This window comes from Podarcis muralis, chromosome 14, assembly GCF_964188315.1.
Source record: "Podarcis muralis chromosome 14, rPodMur119.hap1.1, whole genome shotgun sequence".
NCBI lineage: Eukaryota > Metazoa > Chordata > Lepidosauria > Squamata > Lacertidae > Podarcis > Podarcis muralis.
The window spans coordinates 23,300,856-23,327,937 of record NC_135668.1 but is presented as its reverse complement, the minus strand read 5'-3'; the positions used below and the strand labels follow the sequence as shown (position 1 = coordinate 23,327,937).

At 41.7% G+C, this 27,082-nt stretch overlaps 1 protein-coding gene across 3 annotated transcripts in view; it reads right to left on the bottom strand.

Annotated features, from left to right (window-relative positions):
- Window positions 1-27,082, bottom strand: part of ADAMTS17 (ADAM metallopeptidase with thrombospondin type 1 motif 17) — a 173,567-nt gene that overhangs the window by 71,060 nt on the left and 75,425 nt on the right. For all 3 annotated transcript variants that reach the window (XR_013390667.1, XM_028705340.2, XM_028705341.2), the window contains exons 8-12: window positions 26,310-26,415; window positions 9,048-9,188; window positions 7,737-7,887; window positions 1,785-1,886; window positions 10-155 (exon numbers count right to left, since the gene is read on the bottom strand). Coding sequence is in view for 2 of the 3 variants with exons in the window: in XM_028705340.2 (XP_028561173.2) it covers window positions 10-155; window positions 1,785-1,886; window positions 7,737-7,887; window positions 9,048-9,188; window positions 26,310-26,415 (646 nt within the window). In the remaining variant the exon portion in view is untranslated. The remainder of the gene's footprint in view (window positions 1-9; window positions 156-1,784; window positions 1,887-7,736; window positions 7,888-9,047; window positions 9,189-26,309; window positions 26,416-27,082) is intronic.

Here is a 27,082-nt window from a genome sequence, read left to right as displayed (position 1 = left end):
GCAACTTACGGTGGATTGTCACATTTGCGTTGTCTGAATCTGGCACCGGTCCCACATGTCCTGCTGCACATGCTCCACTGGCTCCACATGCTCCAGTCTCCATCTACATGTTCGGGGATGGGAGTTTTGCTGACACACTCCCCAGTTCGGCACCACTGGAATGTAACAGGGGTTAGAATAGTGTGGCCAATGACTTCAATGCCACAGGTGCTTTGAGACCCATCAAACAAATAAGGGAATGGCTACAAGGATGTAGTTAAGCACAAGTGGAAGCACTTGTTAAGCTGAAATAAGAGAAATTACAGGTATACCAGCATTACCACCGGCAACTCAAGGTGGTAAACATGCTTCTCATCTTTTTATCAACCCTGAGAGATGGTGACCAGCACAAGGTCACTCAATGAACTTCATGGTTGGAGTGTGTGCCCATAGTTCTGGACCCTTGCGGTGGCAATGTCCTCTTGGAATTGGGTAAATAAAAATTGGAGATAAATTTTCCTGAAGTCCTCCCAGTTGTAAAAACTGCAGTCAGGGCCTTGAAACACTTTTAAGGTGATAGTATTATTATTTATTCAATTTATATACCGCCCTTTATCAAAAGATCCCGGGGCGGTGTACAACATTAATAACACATCACAGAACATCAGTGATAAAAGCATAATAGGAAACTTGGTAAAAAAACATACTGATAGGCAGCCTAATAATAAAGCAATTATCCCGAGAAATATGCCAGTGGAAGATGGATGGTACCCCTCCTCCAGCTGTGTGTTAGTGGGCAGAGACAAAAGGGTTTATGGGATGTAGGATTTCAGTTTGGATGATGCAAGCAAGGAAAATCATTTGGAGCACTATGTCGACTGGCTGGGGCAGGCTCTAACAAAGAGACAGACAGCCTGTCTGATTTATCTGTTCCGAGACGCAAGCCTGCTCTGCTTATTGGAGAAGCAAGAGAACACTGAGGAAGATTTTTTGGGGGGAAACCTTATCTGGAAGCCTGTAGTCAGCTGCTTAGAGGATTCTTCAATACAATAACAAGACACCAGTATCAGATACTGATACTGCCAATAGTAAGAGTACAGTAGGCCCAAAACTTATGTGCAGTTAACTTACATGATCACAGCCTTGCACACTTTGCCAATGAATGAATGAATGAATGAATGAATGAATGAATGATGGGAGACCTGAAAAAAGCCCTCAGAAGGGGCTTTGTGAGATTTCACAACAGCATCCAGAGCACTTGTACAACCTTCCCAGAGCCTGGAAAGCAAGGCAAAAGACTTAAAAGGATATTTCTGTGCTAGGCTTTCCTGCTGTGGAAATTTCTATGCCCTCTGCCTTGCACTTACCAACCTCTAGGAGAGTAGCATGAGGACTCTGGAAGGTCTTCTGAGGCTCCCAAGATCTTATCTGCTCAGTGCAACAGCATTAAACAGGTAGGGATGGGGTTTCAATTTCAGGATGTGGGTGTGTGTCTTCCTGAATGCACAATTTTGCCTTTGCCACAAGACCCCCAGAATGTAACCTCCACGTAAGTTTCTGGTCTACTGTATTGAGGTTCACCAACTATTTGCCATAATGTAATTAATGCACACCCCACACAATGATTCCTAAGAAAACATGCACAAACATTATCTGAGTAGAAAATGGTCTTGAAAAGCAAGTGGAAGGGCAACTCTTAGAAAACTGATACTGTCGACTGGCTAGAAAAAATTGCTATCAGGCAGCATAGAGACACAGCAAATAAATAAAAAGACCAGGCCTGGATTCTCCCTTAGGGGGATTACCTTGTCTGCTCCGCATTCTGTGCCATCCAGAGGAGGGTCCAATTTGGTTTTGCAAGATGCGTCTCCTTCCACAAGGCACCAGAGACCAGCACACATCAAATGCTGCCAACATAAAAGCAAAGGCATTTCATCCTTTTTTCTGGATATATCAGCTATTTTTTGTGAGGGAGGATGCCTCTCATGTGAATCCAGAAGTATCTGATTGGCTTCATTTTTAAGCAAAGTGATATTTTCAAAGAACAACACAGTTATGTTTTCAGCACCTGGGCTGGAAATATGCATCCACACACACTTGACTGGGGGAAATGTGACACTTTTTATTTCTACCATATCCCCCCCCCCCCATTTCTCCTCCTCCTACCCCAAAGAAATAAAGTAGATGTTTTTGGTAAACAATCTAGCTGCTTATTTTAGATTAATATGGGAGCTTGAGACTTCCCGATCCCTGCAACAGCTCTCTTCTCTGCTCATAATCTGCGCCAGTTTCCCTCCATCTTTGCCTTTATTGCGAGATGAGTGCCACAACCCCATAGTCACCTTTGACTGGACTTACCCATCCAGGGGTCCTTTACCTTTACCTTCCCTTTTTGTATGCAGCTTTGATTAATATACACATGTTGGTAAGTATGCAATTTTCAATAATGTGTGCATGTCTATGCACATTTCTCTCTAATATATGCATCTTTGTAGACATTGTTTGGGACGCGGGTGTTGCTGTGGTCTAAACCACAGAGCCTAGGGCTTGCCAATCGGAAGGTCAGCAGTTCGAATCCCCGTGACAAGGTGGGTTCCCGTTGTTTTGTCCCAGCTCCTGCCCACCTAGCAGGTCGAAAGCATGTCAAGTGCAAGTAGATAAATAGGTACGGCTCCAGCGGGAAGGTAAACAGCGTTTCCATGAGCTGCTCTGGTTCGCCAGAAGCGGATTAGTCATGCTGGCCACATGACCCGAAAAAACTGTCTGCGGACAAACGCCGGCTCCCTCAGCCTGTAAAGTGAGATGAGTGCACAACCCCAGAGTGGTCTGCAACTGGACCTAATGGTCAGGGGTACCTTTAGCTTTAGACATTGTTTGGCTGGAGAACTGTATCATACAATTTGTTGAATTGCAAATGTGCCTTAAAAAGATCCTCAGAGAACCTTACTAGGACAATTTGGGATGACCTCAAAGCACCAACACAACTGGGGTCTTGTGTATGTATGTGTGTGTTTAATTTAATTATTCTTAAAGATTTTTTTGTGATACAAAACAAACAAATAAACAAAGAAAAGTACATACAGTGTCTCCAGTTTCAATTCATAGAGTCTTTTTTCACAGTCCATTTACATTCAATATGAGACACTATGGCAATGAACCAGCAAAGAAGTTCTACTTTTGTTAATGCTCAGAGACCAAAAAACATACAAAAAACCCCCACCTCATGTGAAGTTAATAACATGTCTAATTGCTGTCCTTGGGTTTTATGGTTTTCGTAAGTTGGGTTATTTAAAAAGTGTGACTGTTTTCACTTTGCTGTTTTATATGAAGCTTAAGTGTTTGGTTTCACTGCTTCTGTATATTGCAAGACTTTCCTCTTACTAGAAAATATTATTATTATTATTATTATTATTATTATTATTATTATTATTATGTATTACAACCCATTTTACACTTACTGGAATGTCTCAAAAATGTTTGCATGGGTTTCAGTTTGGCTGATTGTCAAAAGGCACTCTGGCTTAATGGGGGAAAAGGAGGGAGAACAAACTTTAAATAGAATTGTAAAATACAATGTGGGAATCTAAGAATATCCAAATAAAAATAATTTTTAAAGTGATGGCTATAAATCAGAAAAGGGCTTGAGAAACTGAAACACAAGCAGCTTTGAATTAACTTCCACAGGGGCTGGTGTAGCAATGCAAAACTACAGTTACGCTTCCTTTGAATTAGTTAAGATCTGTATTGTGGTATACCAAGTGATGTGTAATATTGGTGGGCAATGACTGATGGAGCTGCCTTAATGTTATAGAAGAGACAGAAGGCAGAAGTGTCACTAGCTGAACTGCTCAGACACTACAAGAAGGCTAGGGCACATAGATCGTTCAGGGAAGGTGAGAGAAGCATCAGTAGCAGAAGGAAGGAGAAGGCAGAGGCCTTCAGGGTCAGAAAGCAGGGATCTCAGAAGTGCGGGAGGGCACAAAGCACTCCAATATGAAATTTAAATTTAAAATAAAAAAGGATCATAACTCAGTTCTACACCACTTTGTTATTGGTTACATAGGCAGAATTTTTTTTTTTGAAACAGACATATATTTTACACACACACACACACACACACACACACACACACACACACTCAGGGCAGTTCGCAACAAGAGAGCTTCAAAATGGTGAAAAAGGAAGTGCCATGAAGTGGAATGGGCTCAATAAATAACAACCCCCCCCCCCCAAAAAAAACAACCAAGAAAGCTGACAGCTGGAATTAATTCCCTAACAACGACAATTCAAAGTACAATTTAAATACAGCTTTAAAAGAATAGTACTGCTGGTTTCCTCATTGAAGAGTTCCTGATAAAATATCTAGGAATCCCAGGGTTTGCTAGAGATCCAGTTTGAAAAGCAGAATTTTTTGTATTCCAGTTAGAGAGCATTTACAGTATTCACATCCCAATAATCATGCCCCCCACCCACTTAAGTTAAACTTCTGAAGAATGTCAAGGTCAAAGTGCATTGCATCTAGCTATTTAACAAGGCTATAAATCTTGGGGGAAACAGCTGGTGCTGGGATCAAGGGGTTCATCTTTTTGCCATTATACTGAAATATGAATATGAGAGCAAGTGAAAGGTAGCAAATTCTTTAAAAAGAGATATAAAACATTCTGCTCCAGTCACCTGATTTACACTGGATATAGTACAGAGGCAAATAATTTGGGGGAAATGTAAGTTCTATGAGCTGCAATTTTCCTTTCAAACAATTGCCTTAGTGTGACAGAAGACAGAAATCCAGCTTATGTTTTCCCCACCCTACCCGCAACGATAAAAGTTTGGTTTTTGTAAATCCCACACAGGATGACTTTATTCCATTCAGTAGTATTGGTTTCCTCTTTTACCCTATAACATGAACTAACAATAAAGTCCCATTCAACATTAAGACCACATCCACACATACATAAAAAGCACTTTTGTTCCACTTTAAAAGACATGGCTTCTTCCCAGATAATCCTTGGAACTGGAGTTTGTTAAGGGTCTCGTAACAAGGGTTTCTGCTCCTTTAACAAACTCCAGTTCTCAGGATTCTTGGAGAGGAAGCCATGGATTAAGAGAGGATTAGAAAGTGTAGGGGCCATAACCCTCATTTCCTTGAACAATAGTAAAATAATATTACACAATATTAAAACTGGATGGACAATTGTGCCTCAAATTTGCAGAAGGTGAATTGGGGAGGCCATTCTACTGAATAATCTCCAGGGGGGACTGAAATTCTCTAACAGTTAAAAAAATGGTCAGAACATTCATTTCCAATGAAATTTGGCTCATCCCTATGTTGGTGAACTAGTTGTGCATGTGGAAATGTGTGGGTTTCCAAGTCACACTGTTCTTTACTCTGACTCTCCAAGGTCAAGGTCTTGGACCCGTGCTTTCCAGGTAAGGGACAAGGAGAGAACTATGCGTTGTTGTTGTTTTACTGAATGTTATCTTTCAAACTCTTTTTTTAATACAGTGGTGCCTCACAAGACGAAATTAATCCGTTCCACGAGTCTCTTTGTCTTGCGGTTTTTTCGTCTTGCGAAGCACGGCTATTAGCAGCTTAGCGGCTATTAACGGCTTAGCGGCTATTAATGGCTTAGCGGCTTTAAGAAAAAGGAAACAAACTCGCAAGAACTCGCAAGACGTTTCGTCTTGCGAAGCAAGCCCATAGGGAAATTTGTCTTGCGGAACAACTCAAAAAACGGAAAACCCTTTCGTCTAGCGAGTTTTTCGTCTTGCGAGGCATTTGTCTTGCAGGGCACCACTGTACCAAATTTCAACAAAATTGAGTAGGGCTGATTTACTGAAGCTTGTTTCCATTTTGTAACAAATGTTTATATTTATATTCTGTTTTTCACATATTGTCTTACTGGATAAATATTGGCTAAAACAGCTTGCCAATCTTTTCTGCAACTTAGACCAACTTCTCATTTTAGCCCTCTTCCTCTACTCTGCTTATTTCTTGTAGATATTCTGGATGATAGAACCCTAGCCATTAACACATCTACTTTGAAAGAAGTCGGATTTCAACATAATTTACCTCTCAGAGCCCTCTCTTATTCTTGATCTTTAGTACTTCAGATATAGATTTATACTTGTACATATTAGGCCACAGCATGGCTCAGGATACAGCAGGTAAAAATAGTGACTCCCCACCTTAACCACCATTTTGCATTTGGCTGTACACCACCTCTCCCAATAATAATAGTAATAATAATAATAATAATAATAATAATAATAATAATAATAATAATAATTTATTATTCATACCCCGCCCATCTGGCTGGGTTTCCCCAGCCACTCTGGGCGGCTTCCAACTGAATATTAAAACCAATACAGCATTAGACATTAAAAACTTCCCTAAAGAGGGCTGCCTTCAGTTGTCTTTTAAAAGTAAAATAGTTGTTTATTGCCTTGACATCTGCTGGGAGGGCGTTCCCAACATACTATTTTGCCCTTGGCTTCAGTTCAGGGATGGGGAACTTTTTTCAGCCTGAGGGCCATATTCCATTCTGTGCCACATTTCAGGGGCCACATGCCATTGGTGGGCAGAGATAGAGGGGAAAGTGGGAATAACCACAGATGTGGGTTTTACCTTTGTACAGTATAGTTTCTGTACACATTCACTCACACACACCCCTCTCTATCCTCCATTCAGGCAAGCAGCAAGCATTATCTGAGTTCATGCCCCCACTGTCCCCCACACTACGCCACTGTTGGCCAATGCCTCAAGTTAACTCACTGTGCTAGCTATAAGGTCCTGCCCTATAGAGAATCCTGTGCAACTCTCAAGGGTTCCACAGCTGATGTGCAGGGGTTCCTCAAGAGAAGGCAGCACAGAAAGGATTTCCTGAAGGTTGAAAACTACTGCAGTAGGCCAAGCAGCAAAATGCATATGTATATATAAAGGCCTCAAGCCAAGGAAAGCCAACCAGCTTCTCAAAGGGAAAATAATTGAGAATGTCCTTTCTTTTAACAGACACTTCCTGGGATGGTCTTTAAAGATATACACATTCAGAACGTCTCTCAATAACAGCGAGCTTGGTGGTCCACATTCCCCGAAAAACACTACTTAGGAAGATTTTTAAAATATTTTTTGTGCTCATTGTTTTCATGTTGCATTAGCTGCCTTCCCGATCCAGAATAAATAAAATGGAACAGTTAAGGCTTGAAGTTCATTCCCTCTGCTACAGCACACAGTGAAAAGTTTTATTAATTTGGCACGTCTCATTTATGTAACATTAAAAAATATAAATGGCTCTTATTTTCTGTTTTATATCACATTTCAAGTTCCTGGATTTTTTACTAAGGGGAAGGGGGGCATTTACTGAAACAATTACCTCCCTAAATAAAGAGCAGAATTACGAAATACTCTCTCTATTCTAAGTGCGACCTCTAGAGGAGAAATGGCCAAAGTCTCTATTCTCAAGGGCCACTCTGTAAACCACACAGCGGTCTGGGGGCCAGAATAAATTTTGCCACCCAAACTGGCCTCCTTCGGAGCGATGAAACTCCATAACAGAGCTGCCATTGACTTTGCAGTTGAGTTCATGTTCTCAGGCGCAGAATTACATGCTATGTACAAAATAAATTTCTTTATTACTTCCATCTCAAAGCAATTTGCCCTTATAAATGAAACTGTGGGCATACTTTTTTTAAAAAAAACCCTGCTTGGGGCCTTATGGTTCGGTCCCCAGCTTGTTTATGTCCCAAATGGGTTATCTTACCTCCATATTTTTGCAGAAAGTTGCATTGGTTCCAAAGAGAATCTGGCATTGCTCATCTGCGCTATAGTGCATTCCTGGAAGTTTGTAAGGAAGTCGCACGACATAACGGCTCCGTGGGTCTGTTACCAGTAAACAGGTGCTAACTTTTGACCTGAAGAGATAAAACATATTTTGAAGGGCATTGTGAAAGCATTGCTCTATTTCATCAAATGACTGTATTTTCACAATATAATGGACTTTCAATTTAGCAACTCCTTCAAAACATGCCTCCCAACAGTGTACTACTATGTATACTTACTACCTCCTTTTTAAGTGACAGCTTGGTATGAAACTGTGCTATGTATTTGATTTGTAAAAAAAAAAAGGTATACAACACCGTTCTGGTCCATAATGAGTGCCTAAGGAGGCTTATATTGAAAATCTACAGAACAGAATTAACAGCATCAATATCACAATAAAAACGAAAATATCAAATATCAGATTCCCATGACAAAATGTGTTGGCTACAGTCCAGAGAGTTAACCGTGAAATTAATGTTCTGATGGATTATGGTCTCAGAAAGGGATTATAATGGAGCTGCTAAAAGGGGGGAAATGGTTATAATCTTATGAAGGGTTTTGGGTAAACTTTGGTTCCAGTTCAGACCTTCCCCAAATTCAGCATTGGGAAGAATTTGGCAGAAATTCTAAGAAACAAACTAGGCACAATGGTAAAAATGTGACTACCACAAAAAATGACAATCACGTGTCTAGCTCTGCTCTCCTTCTCCATAATATCTAGTAGAAAACTTATCTTATGACATCACAACATTCTATATTTTCCTACCTCTACTCCAGACCCTTGGCTGCCAGCAGTGAAAACTGGGAAAATGCATAATTTGTTCTGCTAGATGTTATGGAGAGGATGGGAGAACTAAGACCCATGGTATATCTTATGCCAGGTTTGGCCCAAAGAAGAAGAATCACTCAAGAATGTTATGTTTCTTTATTTCTTTCATGGCAACATTGCAAAAGCATAGAACTGGATTCTTCATTCAAACCAACATATTTCAGTTGTCACAAAACACTGGCAAGGTTTGATTGGAAAAGGACAGCAAAACTGGGATTCTTGTCAAGAAGCTGTCAAGGTGCTAAAATATGGGTATCATAACGTTTCTGATCTCCTGCCAGTAATGTCTGCAACCCCAGGATTCAAAGGAGACAGCTTCCACCTTCTGGCACCCACCATTGAAAACTGTTCATCATTTCTGCAGAGAAGACAAGAGACTGGTGTCTTGTGATTCAAAGGCTTTGCTGACAACAGCATTCTTACTTGAGAAACTTTTCAAGGTCATCACGACTGCAGGAAGACCAGGATAGGTCACTGGGATTCCTTCCCTTCACCCATTCTCCGGACATGATGTGAGATCTTCCAGCACAGGACAAGTGGTCATCATCATGGCTCATCCCCATGCTGTCAGAGAAGAAAAGGAAATAAGTAAACCAATACTGTGAATGGGGACACTTGCATTTGCAGTTTCTCAATTTCAGTTTCAAAAAGTAACAATATATTGTTTATTTCTAAGAGATGGCAGATTTGTAGTACTGGAAAAGAGTTTTTCAGCCAGATAATCCAAGCTGTGGCTACACTAGAGTCCCATAGACTGGCTTGCATGCTGGTACCACTCAGTTGGCAGCAATGTCTTCATGCATTTCCCATTCTTGTGGAACTGCCACAACATTCCACCTTGACTCTGGTCCCAATTCTGCCAAGATAGGCACCTTCCGCTCTACATTATCAGAGATGAGAATCTAGCTGTTTCAGGGCTCCTTACACACAGCAATGTCACTCGGATCAGTGACCCAGGATGCAGAACTGAGGATTTCTGTCTGTCATTGCTAGCTTAATGGAAAGAAATCTTTCAGTTTCAGCCAGGTAAGTAACTCTACACAGGGTACAGGGCTAATACCTGGCAATCACAAGGTACAATGGAAGAGTGAACACAGAAGCCAATGGCCTCAAATGGCGCCTTTGTGTAAAGACCTGGACACAATGCAAGGCTCTGTCCTTAAAGGAGCACCAGATTTAAATGCAGTAATTAGCTGTAAAACCACCTTCAAAAACTTGAAAGTGAGATCACATTGAGCACATTTACCTAGATGGAAAATGAAAACTTGTACAGCAACAAGAAAACCAGGCAGGGAAACAACCCATCCCTTCTTCCAAGGAGTTCAACACAGTGTAAATGGGATTGTCCCCATGTAACCTCACAACAAATGGGCTGTGAATAGGATCAGGCTGAGAGATAATGGCTGGCCTAAGACCATCCAATGACCTCATAGTTGAGAAGTGATTTGAGCCCAAGTCTCTCTGGTCTTCCCACTGCTGCTGGGTTTTTGTGGCCACAATTATGCCCAATTATGGAATGGCATTAATGCAATTGTTAGGTTAGTGGGCTGCATCTGACTTGGTAGGTCTGGAGTAATCTGATAACAGCCAATAACCAAGTTACAAGGAAAGGCATGTAAAAGATTTACATTGGCTCCCAGTATGTTTCCGAGCACAATTCAAAGTGTTGGTGCTGATCTTTAAAGCCCTAAACGGCCTGGGCCCAGTATACCTGAAGGAACGTCTGCACCCAGATCGTTCTGCCCAGACACTGAGGTCCAGCGCTGCGGGCCTTCTGGCGGTTCCCTTGCTGCAAGAAGCAAAGCTACAGGGAACCAGGCAGAAGGCCTTCTCGGTAGTGGCGCCCGCCCTGTGGAACGCCCTCCCATCAGATGTCAAAGAGATAAACAACTACCTGACATTTAGAAGACATCTGAAGGCAGCCCTGTTTAGGGAAGTTTTTAATGTGTGACATTTTAATGTATCTTTAATCTTTGTTGGAAGCCGCCCAGAGTGGCTGGGGAGGTACAAATAAATTATTATTATTAATTATTATTATTATTATTACTATTTTATAAAACAAAACTGCTTCTTAATGGCTGATGGTCTGTGACTTGATAGGTGTTGTGTGTTTAGGAATAACTGTTCTTTTCAATGCAGCAAAGGGCCCACAAACCTCACCTAACAATGCAATTGAGGTCATGTAATCCTTGCCTCCAATGAGCTGCATTTTAAAGGGAATTCTGGGAAAGCGGCTCCTCTGAGCCACTTTACAAAGGTCTCTGTCTTTTCCTCACATCTGTTCATGCCTAAAAGGCTAAAGCGAAGGGGGGCGGTTTGTCAGTAATTGCCTTTGTGCTTTGAGTTGGGATGCCTCCATTCAATCAGCATATATATTCTCACGGCTATGCATGCAATTAAAAATGACTGTTAATCAGTGCTGGTAGCTAGCACTTGCTGCTTTAAAATAAACTAATGGACAAATACGAATAAATAACAGAGCAAATTTCCCATTCACTGAAGTAATTCCAGAAATAGCACATTTGAAAATCTTTCCAGAGATCACAGGTCTGAAGCTTTTGGTATGAAATATACTCATCCTTCTCCCCCTTTGGAAAAACTAGTCTTAGATATTCCCATAGGGAATTTCCTAAAACAGAATAGAGGGAATTTTTATTTTTAAGGGTCTGTTAAAACAGGAATATTGTAATGAGTCCCTGCTTTCTCTTGTCACACATTCTTCTTCTTGCACAAACCTCTTCATAGTTAATCTAAGCAGGAGTAGCGAAAAGGGTAGGAAGTCAGCCATATGCAGCTGCTAGAAAGGCCAGAAACAATGGGCAGATGTCAAGGTTGAGACTATTGGATCAAATCAGATTAACATTCTTAGTTAAAGTAATTTTTTTACATTCAACCCATTCACCCTTGAAATTAAAGGAAAGTGTGTCCTATATCACATACAGGCTGGCTCATGCATGCATAAAGTACAACTTGTCTGTGCAAAGAAGCTACCTCACAGGTCAAACACAGGCACAACTTCATTACAGTGGTACCTTGGGTTAAGTACTTAATTCATTCCGGAGGTCCATTCTTAACCTGAAACTGTTCTTAACCTGAAGCACCACTTTAGCTAATGGGGCCTCCCGCTGCCGCCGGAGCACAATTTCTGTTCTCACCCTGAAGCAAAGTTCTTAACCCGAAGTACCATTTCTGGGTTAGCGGAGTCTGTAACCTGAAGCGTATGTAACCCGAGGTACCACTGTATATAGTTTTAACTAAATCATGCATGGTTTTTCTGGGGGACGGGACCATTTTTCTAGCTCTTACAGCAGTGCAGCAAAGCTGGAAAATGTACATGCCATACTCTGGTGAAAGTACAAAACGGGGACCAAGCTGGACTTATAAGTTTATCCAGGACTTATACCTTCTGTGGAGTGCAACATAGGAGCAAGGAAGAGACCTTCCTGAGTATCCATGCCCATTATCACATGTGCCAACTACCCTGCCCCCAGCACCTGTGAGAATGGCCAAAGGCCATCTTGGCTGTGAGTCCAGGAAGACTTGCTCACTACCTTACAGGCCTTTTCCTACCTGGCCTGGGAGGGTGCGGCTCTGATTGATTCCAGCGGGAGAGGGGGGTTGTTGCTGTTACTGATATTTTGTATCTTTCTCTTAGATGATGATGATGATGATTGATTTGTATACCACTCTCATGCAAAGGTTACAGGGCGGTTCATAACATAACTAAATGAAAATGTAAAATACACAATAAAACTAAAACAAACCTACAACCACCACCCCCTCCCACGAACACATTTAAAAGGCCATAGCATGATATATGTGGAAATTGTATAATTCACCTGTGTACATTTTGATGTTTTATTTATTATGACTACTTTTGTTATGTTTGTAATTATGTAAAGACAATGTCATGTTATAAGCCACCTTGAGCATGGTTTTAACTATGGAAAGGTGCATACAAATAAAATGATGTATGTTTGTATGTATGCCTCCAGGGAGAGGGCCTTTGCACACAAATCTGTATGTGTGAAGGCTTCCATGCAACCTGGAACTCTGCACAGTTGCAGTTCCATGTTGTGTGGAAGCCTTTGCATGTACTGCTGTACGCAAAAATCCCCCCTTGCAGACATCCATGAATGCCACTGGGTTGTGCTAGTCGGAATGGATCTGAACCCTGCTCTTGTTGCTGTACATGCAAGCGATAATGTCTGAATAGGACTCTTGTGGTTCAGAAGCTGGGCTTTAGTGCTCTACCTGCCTCATCCTCCCTATGGAGAACTACATCCCCCCTAAGCAACTACATGGATACACTATGCAAATAAACAACATGCACAGTATTTGCTTAACTTATGTCAGCTAACCCAGTCAAATAACTTAGACTTTCTTTGTGCAGAATTTGGAACTGGTTAGCGCAGCGCACACACAAGTCTAGCTACTGCCCTGAGGCTTTGACCAGAACTCCTGTTAAAAATTGATGGGAGCCTTCCCAGTGATTACGATGCAGAAGAACATTCTTCCCAATGAAAACTCACAAACAGTTACATAAGCCCTTCTTCTTTGTCCCATTAAAGCTGAATTTTCCCCCTTAGGGTCATTGCAGATTTCCATCCAATGCCACAAGGCCATTTTCCCACCCCAATAAAAGTTTTATGGTGAGCTGTGTTGAAACATCTACTTTTTGGGCCAACGTGCCAAGAAAAACGTGAAGCATTGCTGAAGCTTCCTGAAGGACAAAGGAGCTGCAGCTCCACCTACGACGCATCCTGCTGTTGATGCAAGAGCCAAGTATGATGCAAGTTGGAAGTCGCCTTTCCAATGCAGAGACTCCCCCACCCACCCCAGTTTTTGGGGTTTTTTTTTACTCACTCTTCAGTCCTCAGTGGACTTGAATGCTAGGAATTTTTATTGGTGTTTCATACTGAAGCTGCAACACTGGAAGAAGGCCAGTTGCTAAACTGATTCAATATGTTAAAAGTGTTTCGGCTCTGAAATGCCTAGCCCGGCAAATCTTCAGGCACCCATGCGTGAGAAAAGAAGCAATGAAGGAAGGGCCCTGGTTTAGAAGAAGAAGAAAAAGAGTTTGGATTTGATATCCCGCTTTATCATTACCCGAAGGAGTCTCAAAGTGGCTAACATTCTCCTTTCCCTTCCTCCCCCACAAGAAACACTCTGTGAGGTGAGTGGGGCTGAGAGACTTCAGAGAAGTATGGCTAGCCCAAGGTCACCCAGCAGCTGCATGTGGAGGAGCAGAGATGCGAACCACTACACCACAGAAGCTGGAGTTTGAATTGGGGGTTGTCTCTGGTGCTAATTCTACTCGGAGTAGACTCACTTAAATTAATGGACATAACTAATGTAGGTCCATTAATTTTAATGAGTCAATTCTGAATAGAACTAGCACTGGATACAACCCTTGGAACCTCACAGGAGGAGGCTGAGGGGCTCCTTTCCAGGATTGTGCCTGCTTAGCATCCTCAGGCATAAAAGTAAAATGGGACATGCAACAGTGTCCCCTGTGATTGACAGACATATAAGGCCTCTGGATTGCCTAGGCCTAAGTTTCATTACTACCGGCCTGGTTTTCTATCCTTGCCTGGTCTGGAAAGCAGAGCTTCCAACTAGGGATGTCAGAGAATTCTGACAAAAACAGAAGTTGCCTTATTCGCCTCATGTCCAGAATGGAAATCAATCCAGTGAATACAATGCGTTCAGTCTGTAAACGTTACATAAGTGATTACGTCCCCCCATTTGTATTTCGTTTCCTCTGCACTGAAATGGAACAGAGTAACAACAACATAATTTTACGGAAAATTCTATTTGCTGTGTTGAAGTGAGACGCAGTGGCCAGTTCAATAGGCTTCGGTGTGTGGAATGGCAGCGTGGCGGCCATCTTGCCTTTCACCTCAGCAAGAAAAATGTATTGTGACGCCTCTGCTGCCAACATAATATGATGCCTACAGACAGGTGTTTTGACACATAGTAAGAGTAAAGAAACTCAACCCCACTCTAATGAATTAATCTCTCTCCGTTGCCTACAAGCATGCAAAATGGATATTTTATTCATCAGGAGAGTGCTTCCTCAGCAGGTGCCAGCTTCCAAACTCTGTTGTAATCCAACAAACGTTATGCGCAAGTCCATTTGCTAGCAACAAAATCCTCCAGCTCAAGAAGTCTAACACCAAAAGGGTATGAAATTTCAGCTGTGTCCATGTCCCAACCCATGTTTTGCCTGCCCATCAATGGTATTTCTACTTCCTTTTGAAGTGAGAAAGGCTGCATTCCAGTTGACAGCCCCTCATAGTTCCCAGCTCTCCATTATTACTCGTATCGGAGCAGCTGGGAAAGATAATTCAAAATCCTAGAGCCATTTGGCTTGGCTGCTCCATAAACTGCTTTAGAAGTGCATTGTGCAGTCTTCTCTGCCTTCTCCACAGGGAGAAGGTGACAGAAGAAATTGTAGGCGATGGCTTGGTATCAAAGCAACTCCCAAAAGAAGACATATAAGATGAATCCAAAAGTGAAATTGGCAAGCAGCGGTGGGTTGCCTGTTTGCCTATAAAACCCAGAGCTAATGAAATCAAGTTATTGTATAATAATATAAGAGTATGAATAAGCCACTTGAAAAGAGATACCTTTGTTTCGGAAAACATTTGTCGGAACGTATTGATATTAAGTTGAATTATAGTGTAAGGCAAGGGAAGCTGACATATCTTGAACAACAGACACATTTTGAGGGTATTAAGTTGTAAATGGATGGGATCTCGCATGTCTTCTAAGTCAGGGGTCAGCAATTTTTTTCAGCAGGGGGCTGGATCCACTGTCCCTCAGAACTTGTGGGGGGCTGGACTATATATATATATATATATATTTTGGGGGGGGAATGAACGAATTCCTATGCCCCACAAATAACCCAGAGAAGCATTTTAAATAAAAGGACACATTCTACTCATGTAAAAACACTCTGGCTCCTGGACCGTCCGTGGGCCAGATTTAGAAGGTGATTGGGCAGGATCCGGCCCCTGGGCCTTAGTTTGCCTACCCACGTTCTAAGTGATGCCATCATGTTGGAGTTTGGTATCAGAGCACAGAAATATATTGTCTGGTAAGACTGCTGGTTGAAAGAATAAAGAAACTTAAGATTTATTACTTCTGGAAAACAAAGCCATTGTGGGTGCAAGCTCAAATATGGCAATCATGGAGCCATGAGGTTATAACAAAAAGAAGTCTAACACTAACTGACTTGGAGGAGAAGTAGGAAGGAAGTAAAAGCCCAAGGAAAGACAATTTACATGTACTCAAGAAGGAATCGCCAAGAGAAGAATCGATTGCCTCTCTGTCCATTGCCAGTCCCTCCTCTTTCAGGTAACTTATTGCAAACATTGTTGCTTTACTCCCAATATATCACAGGTATGTTTTTCAGTAAGTCCATATCCTCTCTTCTGCCTGTCAACACAAATAACCATTTGCCATAGAAGGCAATAATGAAGGGTGTGCCCAAATAGTGGATCTGAAGGTCAGATGTGCTCTAGGCATCCCCAGGACAAATGTAGCTGCTTGTTAATTCTGGGATTGCATCAGTGCCAGGAACACATATCCCCTTTCAGATTTGTTGTTTGGACACACCCTTCCCGATTGGCTTCTATGGCAAATGGCGGCTACTATTAGTGATCAGAAGATAGCTAATGAATAATGGTTGGAGGATGTGTAGATGTCTACATTACATCCTAATAGTCAAGCAATCTACCTTCTTTTCTTTTCACCGCGATTTGCAGCAACTGTTGCCCTCTAGCATCTTATCCAGTTGCAGGTGGGAAGAGAATCTGGTGACTTCTGTATTCCACGGGGAACAAGTTTCCCCAATTCTACCCCCTTCCTCTAAGCTTTTCCTGAAGTATGTGTCCAACATTCCCAGCGAAATGTCCCAGTGCCAGAAAAACAGCATTGTTTATAAGCATCTTGCAGAGTTTTACTTCAACATACTGGAACTGTGTGGAAAATGCGAGGAGTGCTGAGACATTTCGAGAAACCTAGCCAAAATAATCTTAGTTTAATCAACAGCACTGCAGCTCAGCTGTCTACCCCCACTTGGGCTCATTCTGCTGAGTAAGCCAAAGACACACGGAATAGCTAGGCTATAATGAGCTGGCAAAGCTTACAGATGTTTTGTGCCAGGATGGTTCTGGTTCAATCCATCATGGCCTTTGTTGGCAGTAATCTCCTTTGCCCAATGACGCAAACTCAAGTAGAGCAGGAATGCTTTCCGTGCAACTGTTTGCAGAGTGTGCATACTGCAGATGCAAGACAAGTTAGCATGTGCAATAGGTAAAGATGCATGCCTTGTTTCTCAAGGAAAGCAAATCTTACATATATATACGTGTGGATGTTTAATTGAAGCACCGTGGCTTCTGTAGTCCCAGCAGTTTAGCAGGTTTTCCTGGTTCTAAGGCCAACAGCTAAAGAGCATGCTTAGATGGCATGAAAGAAAGGGATTATTTGCTCATTACATTGCCTTGCAGTTTCCCCTAGTTGTTCTATGATTAGGCAGGCACACACAAAAGACACAGAGGTGGATAAAGGGAAATATGGGTAGCTGGGATTTACTGCATGAGACTGGAAAGTGGGTGGTGAAGTGTGGAGTTGGTGCAGCCTGTGATTTCACACAAGATTCATGATCCAGGCAATTTTAGCATTGGCCTCCCCCATTTGCCACAAAGATCTAAACCTCAATGGCCTGAAGCCAACAAAAGAGAAAGACTGGGCTATAGTCAATGGGGGAAATGAAAACAAATGAGAGGGAGGGCCATGGCTCAGTGGAAGAGCATCTGCTTTGCATGCAGAAGGTCCCAGGTTCAATCCCCAGCATCTCCAGGAAGGGCTAGGAGGGAACTCTGTCTGAAACCCTGGAAAACTGCAGATAGTCAGTGTAGATAGTACTGTGATAGATGGATCAACGGCCTGACTCAGTATAAAGCGACTTCTTTTGTTTCAATTGATGGGATTCAACTAACCAGCCTTGTCAGCGGAAACCCTGTGCAAGGAATCCCACTTGTGCAATTGGATTTTCTCCTCTCTCCTCCCCTGCACCCACACAATTGGTTTGGGGGCAGCAGTTGGCGAATGCCCAGAACATAGCTGTCAACTTTTCCCTTTTTTTGCAAGGAATCCTATTCGGAATAAGGGAATTTCCCTTCAAAAATGGGAAACGTTGACAGCTATGCCCCAGAACAATACAGAAGGGTGTGGTGGGTTAATTTCATCTGGCAAGCTGAAATGCTTGTGCAAACAGAACGATTAGCAAAGTATGATGTCGTGATGGCGATAAGAAGCACCCAAGTGGCACCTTACATTAAACGCAACCCGGATTAAACGCAACCGCGGAGAGGTCCGCGAAGCCTGGAGAGCAGAGGGGTCAGTGCGCACTGACCCCTCTCGCTCTCCAGGCTTCAGCGAAAGCCTGCATTCGCCCCATAGGACGCACACACATTTCCCCTTCATTTTTGGAGGGGAAAAAGTGCGTCCTATAGGGCGAAAAATACGGTACTTTAAAGGCTTGTTTTCCTTCTGCCAGGCTCTGACAGCATCCTTGCTATCAAATGATGTTTGGAGTAACAATAAGTAGCACTGGCATAATCTACCCGGCTCTGTTCCTAGACAGAATCTGGAATAGAGGTAAATTGTACCGGCATGATTTGCCCTGGCGTAAGTTATGTTGGCTTCCTATAGTTTGGATTGCTCTGTTAGTTTGTTATTGCCACTTGAAATGCCTGTTCTTCGGAACCTCAACATATTGTTGCAGCAGAATTTCTGCAGTATGTGTCTTTGGAAATCATAGTTAAAAGGGGAGTTACTGAGCATCATATTATCAATGCAGAATCATGTATCTCAGAAGGAGATTCTAGTTTTTGTTTTTCATGCAATGACAGCCATCTGTAAGTGCAAACTAAAATCCATAACATACCTCTAGGGGAAACATGAGGGATTTTTGGTTTGTTTTAAAACAAACATCCCTAAGTCGTCGTTATGACATTCCAGAAATCCTCTCTCTGGCCTGCTTCATTATTTGGCTTAATGTCTGCAACGTAGCCTGTGCAACGCTGAGTGAAGCCAGCAACCAGGAAACCTAAAGAAAAGAAATGGCCACCAGCCAGTTTGTTGTTTGTGGTGGCCAAGATACCGGAATCTCCCTCCCATTTATTCTGGGCTGTTCCAAGGGTCCCTTGTGAAATATTTCAATTTTTTAATATGTATTACAGGCAAATCTCTGCACTTCACACATCTGGATAATTGCTTTTTTCGACTTCCTGCTTGGGGAATTGAGAAAGCTCACTTGTGTGCCCACGTTCTATCATCTCCAGCTTGCACACACAGGTTGTGTGCAGCGGGATATAATTTGGTGCAGGCCTCGTAACTGCTGGAGACAAGTCGCTCTCAGGCTTGTGGTTGTGTTCTGACATCTTTCTCTGCTCCTACAGACTTCTGCGTGACAAAGTCTCCCAGACACAAGCTCCCTAAGCTCTCATCTAAACCTTCAGTTCAACAAGATGCATCAGAAATGGCAAGCTAATGAAAGGGGTCCCAGCAGTCCCATCTCCTGGGAGTAAGAAATAATTACACAGCGATGAAAAGGGGGAGGGGAGAGAGATGGCAAATGAGATTGTCCGATTCAATATGCTCCAAAGGCAGTTGAACTAAGAATAAGGCTTGGAATGTGTGTTGCCTAAACCCAAGGTCCCTGCAGTCTGTTGCTGGAGGTGAGGGCTTGTGCTGGAGTGTGGAGATTAACAGGCAGAAGGCTTTTTGCTCTTTTGAGCAGGCATTGACAGAATGCTTGTCCTGTGGCATTTAATACTGGGCCTAGCCAATCCAAAGGCTTCATGTTGATGGCAACTGCAGGTACAGATGTTGCGTTCCCTGATTCTATGCCTGATGAGGATGGTCCATGTAGGAATGTCAGAAAATTCTGTTGGAAGCAGAAACAGGAATGGAAATTGCCACAATTCACATGTTTGTCTGAGGTCAGAAATGGAAATTGTGCAAGCAAAAACAAGCAGCATTTGCTATCATTTTTTTAAAAAAATTCACAAACATTATTTAAATAATTATGTTTATTTTGGCCATAGCAGATAGCAAGATGAATAATGTAGGGTTTAGTGGAAGCTGGACTGTAGTGGGTGGGAAAGAGTCTGGTTGCAACAAACACAGGGCAGGATAGAAATCACTACCTCCTTACATCCCTATCTGAGTGCAGTGATTGCAGTCATTTAGATACATTTCCTTACAAGAAACATTGGGATAGGAGCTTAGAGATGGTTCCTGGTAAATGTCTGTGGGAGGGTGCACCCACAGTCTGGGGTGCTTAAATACCGTATTTTTCACTCTATAACGCGCACCTGACCATAACACGCACATAGTTTTTAGAGGAGGAAAACAAGAAAAAAATATTCTAAACAAAACAGTGGATGTATGATTTTTGTGGTTCATGCTGTGGCCACAGACATGTGATCTGACTGTGAGTTTGGGGTAGCCCAATGCAAAAATCCTGAGGATCCATGCTTTGTAACCACGTTTTTGCGCCATTGCGGCCCCATGAAACAGTGGGTGCGTGTGTGTTTTTTGGTGCAGGCTGTAGCCATGGACATGCTATGTGATCTGATGGTGAATTTGGGGTGACCCAGTGCAAAAATCCTGAGGATCCATGTGGATCCGTGCTTTGTAACCACGTTTTAAGTGGGAGGGAAGGAAAAGCACTCAAGGGACAAGGAGCACGCATGGGGTGTGTGGACAAGGATGCTGCTAATAATGCAGGAGAGGAGTTTAAGGGGAGAAGGAACACATGTGGGGTGTGTGGAGAAGGATGCTGCTAATAATGCAGGAGAGGCTCCTCTCCCGCTTTGCTCCTTTAAAACAAGCAGGCTCTGCTTCTCTCCCTCCTCCCCGGCTCGGCAGCTGCCGAAACGCTCACACTCACACTTAAAGATAATTAAAAGCAATGCACTAAGACAAACAAAGGAAACCACGATAGTAACCACTCTGAGACAAATCAAGAGAAATTGCGACCAACACTCTCCCCCAACAGGCGCAGTGAGGTCAAAACACACACACGCAGAGAACCGGCCCTAAAGTCGCAGGGCACTGGAAGTTGCAGGGGCGCTGGGGGAGTGAACGGGAAGCAAGAGAAGGAGAACGATCCCTCACACACAGAGAGACACACAGGGTATCAATCCTAAAGTCGCAGGGGCGCTGGGAGAGCAAACGGGAAGCAGGAGGAGGAGAACGATAGCTCAAGCACACACACACACACTACAGTGGCTAATCCAAAATTGAACAGCAAAAAACTGCAGGCAGGGACAGTTTCTAACTTTAGAATGTCCTTTCCACAACCTTAGGTCCCTAGATATTGTTGGACTACAACTTTCATTATCCCCAGCAAACATGGTCAATGTTTAGGGATGATATGACTTGTACAGGAGACTTGGGTTTGCAGAAGACTTTAGACCATGGCATTCCTGGTTCAACCTCTGCTCTACATGAAGATATTTGTGTGCAAGCCACAGGGCAGGAAGGGTACCCATCAGAAGTTGCATGGAACCATGTAGTTTTTTCCTTCTCTTTCTTGGCCAATAAAACATTCTGCAAAGTTTATGGGCTCCTTCCTTTTTATTGCAAATTCACAATGATCTGTGCTCATTATGCTATTGGAGTGGTCATACACAGTCCCGCTTTCAATACCATTTGCATCTGCAAAAGTTTTTAGGCAGTCACACTGTTTCATTTCCATACAGTGCATATGCTGTTACATCCTGCCAAATTCCCATAACTTTCTATGCCACAAATGTTCTGGTCTATTTTTGTTCTGCTTGTGTTGCGCTATAGCCCTCTCCGGACAGCAAAAACATGTTAGCACAGGGGAAGCATCAAAGAGCAACCAATAAAGCAGAATAAATCCACCATTAATCGCTATTACTGTGTCAATAACATCTTGCAGAATACACCCACAATAAAACAACAGTCTGAAGGGACCCTTTGTCCATTATTCTGTCTAGACAAAGGAAAATAGTTTAAATCCGTTTTCAAATGCATCTAAATAACACCATTATCTGGTGCTGCCTAACTAAAAAATCTGGATTTCCAAATCAATTAACAATAGCACCATGAACAGAAGCAATATACCAGTTTGTGGGGATAAGACAGCAGAGGATTGTATCTTCTCCAAACTCTGCTTTTCAGGAACATCAGGTGGAAGAGTGTTGAAAGAATGGTGGACTATAAAGTATATTGGGCCAAAATAATGTGGTTCTTTCTCACATGTTTCTGTGCCTGCCTCCATTCTGAAAACCATTGTCAATGGACTTCCTCTTTATCTTAACAACTAGTAATGTGGATGCTGGATTTTCACAAACTAGCTGGTTACGAGTGTTTTCATATGTTACTAAATATCACCTGTGCCCACTCAACTGCTTTAATTGCTGGAACTGGCAGTGGTACAGGTGCCATATAATACCCGTTCTGCATTTGTAAGAACTTAATCATTTAGTGTAGTAGCAGCTGCACTTGGGAACTCCCTGCCTATTGAAATCAAGCAGACACCTTCACTGTACCCTTTTTGGAACCTGCTACCCAGATGCTTAAAAGCTGAGGTAATTTTAATCCAATTTAATATGTTAACTTTTGTATGGTTGTTATTTTTCCCTCGATTTTATTGTTCTATCTTTTTGTAAACCGCTTTAAGGTTTTTTACAATCAAGTAGTGTATAAATTTTATGAAATAAATAAATAAATATGTGGCCTTCCAAAAATCCAACTTCCATAGGAGGCGGGGAGTTTTTTTTAAGAACAGGGTTTTAAGAAAGAAAGAAAGAAAGAAAGAAAGAAAGAAAGAAAGAAAGAAAGAGGGCAATGTGAGAATCTATAGCTTCAATACACAAGGAGATGTTTCATGTATATACTAATCCACTCTCTAATGGATTCATTCATTAGAATAAACTCTGCCTGAAACTTTTTATAAAGCAGCTGTCTGTAGCAATGTTTTTGCAGTAAATCCAAGCAACACGAGTGGAGGATTTCAGAATCCGACACATCAATTAGTAAGCTCATTCACTTTTTCCACAGCGTAACAGCCGAGGTTGTTTGTGAGTGCCAAAACTGAAACTTTGATCTGAACAGACATCATTTGTTTTTCCTCCTGTCAAGCAGCAATACATCTTACCCTTTTAACCCACACCAGGAAGCTCTACCAAGAGATTTTGCTGAAAGCTACAAATATGGAAGATTAGGTATTTTTGGCAAAGAACTTTGGGGGGAGGATACCTAACTTTTCATCAGACATATTACATGTGCTGAATTATGTTTCTCCATTGGAATTTCCGGGTATATATATTATCTTATTTTTATCTTATTTATTTATTATATTTCTATACTGCCCTTCATCCAAGGATCACAGGGCATTTTACAATATAAAAACAGAAAAACACATAACATGGTAAAAAACAAAAACAATACCCCCCCCCTCACAGTTCAAGAGGCCATAGATTGTTTAATTGGCCAAAGCCAATTGTAAAGGAACATTTTTTTGCCTGGCATCTAAAGATATGTAATGAAGGCACCAGGTACAAAGAAGAACCTAACCATACGACAGATATAAGCATACTGTTATGAGTTGTAGGATGTGGGTGGGTCTGTGTGCCTGAGTCCCCTTCTAATTCCTGGATCCAGCACAGTTACATTTTCTGGAGTAGCCAGGTTAGCTTCATGGTGAGGTAATGGCCCTCTAAGCAGGGGCCATTAAGGTAACAAAGGAAGTGGCTCCGAGACAGATTTCAAATGGGTGCGCTGATGTAGGTCTTCACTCACCCCTCCTTCTTTGGTGGGGAGGGGGCACACCATTTTGTGGTTTGCCTCAGGTGCCAAAATACCTGCCTCCAGGTAAAGTTACTACAATAACACATGGGACTGCCTTGCAAGATGGTTTGCAAACTGCAGAATGCAGTGCAGAATATAGTGGCCAGACTGATAATGGGTCCCAGCCAGTCTGGCCACATATGACCAATTCTGGACCAAGTGCGCTGGCTAATTATTCAGTTCAAAGTGCTGGTTTTAACCTATAAAGCCATACACAACTCAGGACCCTAACACTTAGCTGACAAGTACCTACCAGATCCCGAGACTAATGGATTGATTATTATTTTTCACCAGCATCTGTCTAACTGGAAGTTATGAGAGTGGTATTTCAGGTTTTTGTAGAATGGTGTGGTTTTAGTATGGTAAGCTTAATGGTTGTGTGTCCTTGCTATATTTTTATTTATATTTTGTATGTTTTAAACTGCCTGTACGCCACATTGAGACTGTTTTGTAAACCATGTCTAAGAAATCTAATAAATAATAATATTGATGATGGTGATGATAAATGTGGATTCTTCAGAAGCTGGAAAACTACTGAGCTAGTTTCTGCAAAATCTTTTTGACACAGAACAATGGTGTTCTCACCCTCCAACTCAAAGATTAGTGTGTTGTTAAGGCTGAGAATTGATATAACAGCCTGGTTCATATGGTTCAAATAAAAACAAGGCTTCCCATCGTTCACTTCTGTTGAAACCATTCCCAGTTTGGCTCGGCCGCCTTTCAGTGTCAACGGAAGGGGAACAGGACATTCGTTTTCATCTTGTCAAGTCTGGTAGGAGTTGAAATATTTCCTGTACCTGCCCCAAGTACTCCATCAAGAATTGAGAAGCCACGTATTTCTTTTTTACAGTTACTGAACACTATCAGGTACAATAAGCCTCAAAAACATTATGATTATTATGAGTGGAGTTCATTTTTACATGAAGGCATGATGTTGAACCCCATACAAACTTCATCCACTCCTTTAAGTATTCAAAATATGTATTTGGGGAAAAGTTGCTTCTAAACTCAGCAAAGATTTTATTCTTCTTAAAGATTGACTTTAAAGCAAATATTTGTTATTAAAAGGTAATGCATCATCAGGACCATGCAAACACTAAAAATGTTTGCAGATCTGTGTCCAATGATTTCTTTTGAGGGTTTTTCCCTTCTTCCCTTTTCATTTTAGTTTTTGTGGTATGCAAGTGTATGAGTTTAAAATAGAATCATTGATTCTTTTTCTGACCTTTTGCAGAAGTTCGTAAAGTCAGTCCTGGGACTGAGCCTCTTGGGCTTGCAGATCAGAAGGTTGGCGGTTCGAATCCACACAACGGGGTGAGCTCCCGTTGCTCTGTCCCAGCTCCTGCCAACCTAGCAGTTCAAAAGCACACCGGTGCAAGTAGATAAATAGGTACCGCTGTGGCGGGAAGGTAAACAGTGTTTCTGTGTGCTCTGGTTTCCATCACGGTGTTCTGTTGCACCAGAAGTGGTTTAGTCCTGCTAGCCACATGACCTGGAAAGCTGTCTGTGGACAAACGCCAGCTCCCTCAGCCTAAAAGCGAGATGAGTGCCGCAACCCCATAGTCGCCTTTGACTGGACTTAACTGTCCAGGGGTCCTTCACCTTTACCTAAAAGGATCTACTCCACTGATGTATAACTACTGAAATTCTTTATCCTTAAGCTCAACATACATAGTCTTTTTTATCAGTGGAAAACCAATGTGAGTTGCTTTTTTTAATGGATCAGTACATGCTATATCAAATAGATAGATAGATAGATGATAGATAGATAGATAGATAGATAGATAGATAGATGATAGATAGATAGATATAGATAGATGATAGATAGATAGATGATAGATAGATAGATAGATAGATAGATAGATAGATAGATAGATGATAGATATAGATAGATAGATAATTGTGTTCCCCGAGCCTGAACAAACCTATGCTTATGGGATATTTGTAGGATACAGTGCAACAGCAATACATTCTCTATAACCATGGTCTATCAGGCTTCAGGCAGCACTGCCAACTTTGAATACTGCAAAGGACAGACAGCCATCAACCGTATCACAATGGCCAATATGACTAAGACACAGCTTAATCATAAGTATGTATTTGCATTGTTTAATTTTTTTAAATTATTAAATGCAAATCTTCAAAACAAATAGCTAATTTATACCAGCAATTTTAGTTAGACCTATATGCTACTCAACATTCTAGGTTTCTGCATTTCAACAATTATTCACATTTGGATTTTTTAAAATGCATTTTTGATTTGCTATTATTTGCTGGATCCAGAAGATTTTTGGACAGTAGAGGAATGATTGAAGTTTGTAGGGGCAGTCAATGCTAACTTTGTGTAAATGTAAACTTCATCTATAATAAAGGTTCTATCGATTGTCAGAGTGTACATTAGCAATGTACAAAAGCATGCTTAAGAAATGTTGCTGTTCTTCTGCTGGTCTTACAGAAACTCTTTTGCCTTTTCTTAGAATTCCTTAAGGCAATTCATCTAAAGGTGGGAACTTTCAAAATGACCTCAAATATCAAATTGGTAAAATCCAGAGACCGCCTTGGGAAATGTTGAACTAATTTTACTAGTTTCACTGAAATATTTGGTTTTCTTTGGAAGTTCACTTACGCTTTGCTTAAGAAATACTCACTACCATCCAGTCACAACAAATATGAAATTTCACTAGGAATACTAGCTGCTGCAACAACAGCAGCAATCCATAACCTGTATGGACAACCCTAGTCACAACACCCTCAGACACTGCTGCAAATATAATGGTGACCTCTTACTTGTGTCCCAGTTCATGAGCAATGGTAAATGCCAGGTTCAGCCCATTGTCTTCTGCAAGAACACACTTCCTCTTCGCACTGCAGATGCCTCCAAGATAGGCAATTCCTGTAAAAGATAATGAAGGGTTCCATCAGTGCCAGCAAAAGCAGCTCATGCCTTTCACAAACACGTTGAAGCAGCTTGTCATAAGAAATAAAATTATAAGTCATTAAGGAATAATACCGAGCAATTTGCTCACAGATTGCTCCAAGGAGGAGGTGCACCAGGATGGAAAGGAGGGGTATGACAGAGGTATATAAAATCGTGAAAAATCATCAAAATGGTAAGTAGAGAGAAGTTAATTTAAGACAGGTGGCTAAACTGTAGCCCTCCAGATATTGCTGGACTATATTTGCCATCATCCCTGACTGTTGGCAATGAGGATGAGGCTGATGAAAGTTCATCATTGGGAGGGTCGCAGGGTATCCGCCCCTGCTTTGAGGATGCTAGGACTTGGGATTTAATGAATCTGAATGGAAGCAGGGAAACGAAAAGGAAGTACTTTCTTGGTGCAATTATCAACAGCCTTTAACATTTATTGCCACGTGACACTGTAAAGTGGCTTTTTCTTTTAAAATCAAGTTCATGAAGATGGATAAAAACTGTTGATACATAGGTCTATGATAGCTAGGAATGGAAGCCAAATGTTGAGATGTAGTCTAACTTTGTTTTTATGCAAAATCAAAATTACAAACGAAACAAAACAAAATAATCAAAGTTACAGAGCATAGCA